General features: G+C 30.2%; 1 protein-coding gene across 1 annotated transcript; it reads left to right on the forward strand.

Moving 5' to 3' along the window:
- Window positions 1-3,517: 3,517 nt before the first annotated feature.
- On the forward strand, window positions 3,518-6,000 carry LOC25495693 (nodulin-1). The gene is made up of 2 exons (XM_039826629.1): window positions 3,518-3,775; window positions 5,652-6,000. The coding sequence occupies exons 1-2, from the start codon at window positions 3,610-3,612 to the stop codon at window positions 5,813-5,815; spliced, it is 330 nt and encodes a 109-aa protein (XP_039682563.1). The 5' UTR covers window positions 3,518-3,609; the 3' UTR covers window positions 5,816-6,000.

Here is a 6,000-nt window from a genome sequence, read left to right on the forward strand (position 1 = left end):
GTAGTGTTTTTTTTAAAAAAAAAAAACAAAATGATATTCATTCATTCAAATCGAGAGATTACATCATTCAACACCGCTAAAAACGTAAAGAATGAATCTGCGAACAAAGTCACAGCATCCAAGTTAATAGCATATAACGGCATAATGCCTACAAAAATATATGATGAAATTAAAGTGACCGGAATATCCATTGCCTCCGGATCTGCAACGTTGACGCCCAAATCTTTGATTGAACAATCGATCTTTCAATATGAATCAATTGAACACCGCATGAAGATGGAAAATCAAACAACGCCGCACAAGACGACGAACAACAAATCACCACACTTAGATGATGAAATTGCAAAGAAAAAAAATCAAGATCTATGTGAAAATCACTTATTTAGATTGAAATAAAGAGAAAAAGATGAAGAAAGGTGATTTCAAGTCAATAATTGATCCAAAACCACCCCTCAATGAAGAAACGAAAACCTAGAGAGAGAAAACTAGAGCTGACTTGTTTATATTTATAGTGTTATATTTCTTTGCTCAAAATCGATAGACCAACGTAGTGTAACAAAACTAAAAGTTAAGAACAAAAATATAAATGGGCATGTATAAGACAAAATAAAACAAAAATATGATCAAGATTTATGAGAATTGTTCAAACTCTTAAAGATAAAATTATGTGGTTTGCAATTGCAGTTGCACACATTCATGTTGGTCTTTTTCCATGAAGAGAGAAAAAATTATTAAAATTTCGGAAACCGTAAAATTGTGTCAGATGTCAAGCTTTGACATCTGGAAAATATTTATGTAAGATATCTCGTGGAATTTGTACCTACAAAATATAGGACCCCCAGCCCGCGCCAAACATGTCAAATTTTTTAGCCCCGCTAATCTCTTTGTGATACGATAAATACAAAGTCACTTGCACGAGCTCTTTGAGCTATAAGGCTTTTTCTACCTTAAAATTGAAACACATTTCTCTTGCCTTAATTTCAATACCAAAAATGAAGTCATAGCTAGAGTCTTCAACTCCATTGGTTCTTAGCTTCATCTAATTTCATTTTCTGCTGTTTGATGCGATCAGTCTCATTCTAATTGCACTTTTTAGATGTCTGAATAACAGATTTACAACAAAATAAGTAATAAACAAAGTTGAAGAAATTCAGAACCAATTGTAAAGACTTAACCCATCAATCATTTAGGCAGAGGATAAAGAAGTAAGCAACTCAAGCATGCATAAGGAGATTGAAAAAGTTTACGAAACATCACAAGTAAACTTATATCAGTATCGACATTAAAATCTGCTGAAGTATATGCAAGAGCACCGTGAAGTGAATCTTCTTTTCCAACACTAGGAAGCGGAAGAAATTCCTTTCTCGCAGCAGCTTGCAAGTGGTTAATAGTCTTTGCATTCTCAGGAATGTAGCCTTCTTCATCGTAGTTAACAAAAGGTGACAAGTAAGGTGGAGGAGTGCTGTTAACAAAAGAAAAATTTTAGGTTTTTAACGTTTAGCAATTAAAATTTCAATTAGAAACAAATTAATCAAACAAAATGAAAAGAAAAAAGGATGTGTGGATTTGTGATTCCACAAGAAGATATCCCTTGAAGAAAAAACAAATTTGCTCAGAATATAATATAGGACACTCCTACCATATAAGTTTCTATCGGAAAAATTATGCGTGCATTGACACAATCAAATATCATATATATTTTTGGTTTTGGTGTTTTCTCCCGTAACCTGTCTGTACGTTCGTAGTTTTTCTTTGTCTCGGCTTTCTTTATTTTTCTGTCATGCACTCTAATTGTTCTATGTTCTTCCAGCAAAGGTTCACGATAAAGAAAGCTAACATCTTTCAAATGGTAATAAGTCTGATGAGTTCCCTTGACCTTTTTCTTAGGCTGCCGGGGTGTTACAGCTTTTGAAATGCTTAGTTTCCTAATATTTGCAAAAGCCAACGTAAAAATCGAAGTAGTAACACTTCAACACATTATATAGATGCATTTTCCGAATGACAACAGATCAGTAATGCCAGAAATTACAAATTTGGCAGCATTTCCCTCCTTTTTCTTCCCCTACGATACAAAAGTAACAACATTAAGGGCATGTTTGGTTTGAATTTGTCAGAATACATTCAGAGCTAAAGTACTTTCCTATAAAACATACGTTTGTATGGACCCTGATACTTTTTCATTCTCCTCTTGCCGTTTGAGTTGTTCCATTTACCATTTGAACATATATTATGTTGTTGCAGTAATGCGATTTTTTTGGTAATTACATATCCAAAAGTACTTTCAATAACTATTATATCTAAATGAATTACCTTTCATCATACATGCTTTTGACAAGGGTCCCAAACATAAACAACGCTAGAGCTGACTCATTTTAATCAAACTTGATTTTATAAAATGAGGCTTGATCAAACTAATATAGCTAACTTTAATCCTAACATGCCTCAAATATATGAAAAGGGCTGACTTTCGTCTAGAAAATTTTCATTCTTCTTTTCTAACTAGTTACGGTTAAAAACTATAAATTCCAAAAAAACCAAAAAATATATCTACAAATATCTGCCTTCGACGCCAACTAAAGCAGAGAGTGTAGCATCGACACTTCAGATGGAAGACATGTCCACGCCAACACAAGTAAACACGTTTAATCAGTGTTGATGTGTCAGTGTCCGTGTTTGTGTTTCGTATGCAAAAAGAAATAACAATTAACAATAAGCTCCAACATTTCAGCAGAAAAATATAATAATAGCTGAAACTTTTAAGCTTGAGACCCTAATTTGATTATGAACTTTGTGGCATTAACACTTCTAATCGAAAGTGTGTCTGGTTTCCGATGACGTCCGATGCGAACGTGACTTTGACACATATGATTTTATTGAACCTTGAAATTTGGTCATTTTCCGGCTCTGTAGTGTTTCACCATTGTTGTTGATGAAAGTGAAACCACCATTGGTGACATTTTTATTTGGATGGTGATATGTAAGGTTTGAGTCAGGACTAATGCTTCTTTCCAGGTTTTGAAGAGGTGATTAGGAGAGTTTGGGATAAAAAATAAGTTTGGAAACTCACTATTCGGCCGCCTAATGATCAATTAATAATAAGCCTAAAGAATTTGATGTGATCTTTGAAAGAAGAAAACATATCAGATCCAATAAAATATTACTAAAATTTATTATCGGTCTAAGGTAATTAAAAAAAATGTTGGCTATTTTATTGGACCGACAACATTTAAAATGGACACAATTTATTACTATAATTTATTACTAAAATTTACTAACATTTAAAATGGAAATTCTTAATTTGTGGAGCAATTTAGTAAAGTAAGAATTGCGGTCTTATCACTTTTAGCAAGAATATTCACTAATCAACTATTAATAAATAAATATCACTATATTTCAATTTTTCAATATTAAAAAAAATGTGAATCTTACCTAACATTGAGGTTTAAATGAGACATTGAGTCTTGAAGACTCAAAAATAAAAAATTCTCTTGAATTGGCTACCAAGTCTTAAAAGTTTGAAACCTGTTAGGGATGGTTCGGGTCACATTCATGGTGACTTTTCAAACAAGAATTAGTGATTAAATATAGTTCTGATCACAATTTAAATTGATGGTGGGAATACTTTTTCAATTTTTGGGGTTCTATAAATTGGCTACATCTATCAACAATGTGATAGCACATAACCACTTACATTTTTTTAGAAGACAAAAAAAGGTGATGGAGAGGAAAACACTTGCTAGCTTGTGCTTCTTTCTCATTGTTCTCTTAGCTGCTCGTAAGTTTATATTATAGTAATTTGGGATATGATTTTGTATTTTAGTCATTATGTTTAACAAATAAAACCATTTTATTACAATACTTTTTATTTGAAAATAAAAACATGTATGCAAGCTATAATTTAGAGTTCAATTTTTATATGTTTACGATTTTTAAAGAATATTTTATCAGGTTAGTAATTCTAAATTGACACATATTATTCATGATTGTTTGACACTATTTCAATCAAATTTTTAAATACTTAGATCAAATGTGGTTAATAATAAGATTCAGTTAATAATAAACCATTTTAGATAATATGATTGTAAATTCTAATTGAAATCATCTTGGCAAAATTCACTTACCTCTCGATCAAATTATATATCACTATGGCCCTCTTCCCTTAAGAATTGAAGGAGGAAAACATAAAAACAAATCTTAAATTTGATGTAACAATTTTTTTTCTTTCTATTTACTATCTTTATCCCTAAAAATTATACACCCTCTGTTCTTTAGTTATTTTGCATGTATTAAGAAATGTAATTCATTTTGTATGGAAAAGAGATATTATTAGTTATTTTACAAAATTGTCCTTAATAAATAGTATAAGAAAGATAAATTAAATAATTGAAAGAAGAGAGAGTAATAAATAGCTAATGATATAATAGAAAAAGTAACATTAATGTTTTATTATTATTGTAAAACGAAAAATAATTTCTTCTTCAAAGGGACGTATAATTTGAGACAAAAGGAGTATCTTAAATAAATCACGAGAATCTAAAAGGTTGACTCTGATATTATAAATTTATCTTCAAGAGAATTAATTATCTTTCACAAATCATTATCTTGAAGAGAAATAAATTACTGGAATCTATGCTTCAGTGGCAATTGATTTTGCTTTTACAAATTTGGTGTTGTTGTCATCGTGAGCTTAACTCAGTTGGTATGGTCAATGCATAAAATATGCAAGGTACGGGACCCCGGGGCACTGGTTAAGGAGTAATAAATGAACATATTTCATTTGTTTTACTTCAATTAAAGTGATAAATATTTTAATTAATTAAAATAAAAAAGTTGTATTTAATACTCGGTCAAATTTCCTTTTCCATTACATATTTACATTCTTGTATCCTTTTCATTAATTAACAATTTTTTTTTTTCGTGGATTTTACTCAAACCAATTTTCCTTTCCGTCAATTTGTTGTGAATCATTTTTTTCTTTCAAACCAATTCACGGAAAGCCTATGCATAATTAGCAACATATTCAATTAAAATAAAGTCTAAAATAAATTAACAATTCCAAAGGTAAAACATAACCAATTAAAATATCAAATACAACTTCTCAAAAAAATATCAAATACAAAATCATCAAATGTGTAGAAATTCCATGCTTGTATCACAAAATAGGAAATTTGATAGTGTATTGAATGCACATTTTTCTTATTTTAATTATTTGACTTTTTTTTTGAAGGAAATTACTTAACTTATTTCTCACTTTAATAAAGATAAAACAATGAGGATCTGATAATTTATTACTCCTTAACCAGTGCCCCACATTAAGCACCCAATGTGGCGTGCTCTATTGTGGTTGATCTTATAAATTTGTCTTCAAGAGAATTAATTATCCTTTACCAATAATTATCTTGAATAGAAATAAATTACGGGAATCTATGCTTCAATGGCAATTGATTTTGCTTTTACAAATTTATATTCAATAGAAATAATTAGCTAATGTTTTCTTCATAGTATTTATTTCATATCAAACAAACATATGTAACATAATATACTAATAATAAAAAAGTTTTTCTATCATGTGCAAATGTAATTTTGTTAACTATCGAGTGTTGAAAATATATTGCTTATGAAAAATAATATTGTTCTTTTGGAAATTGCAGAAGTAGTGGCGCAAAATGTGCCTTGTCAGACACGAAATCGTAACTTCAAGAGTGCATGTATTGCTGTATCTGGCGACGACGAAGAATGTGACCATGATTGCAGGAGAGTAGGAGGCTGGAATGGTGGTTCTTGCAAAAATCAGAAATGTGTTTGTGACTGTTGAACATCTCCTACATAAATAAATAATCTAGTTATAGTATGATTCATAGCTAGATTATGTTTATGGAATAAATCATTGATCAATTCTCTTCCCTTGAGTGAGAAGAGAAATAATTAATATATAGAGTAATATGTGTGACAAGATAGCATGTTGTCTTATTAAATAAACGGAAATGATTATCATAGCAA

This window comes from Medicago truncatula, chromosome 6 (assembly GCF_003473485.1).
Source record: "Medicago truncatula cultivar Jemalong A17 chromosome 6, MtrunA17r5.0-ANR, whole genome shotgun sequence".
NCBI classification, from domain to species: domain Eukaryota; kingdom Viridiplantae; phylum Streptophyta; class Magnoliopsida; order Fabales; family Fabaceae; genus Medicago; species Medicago truncatula.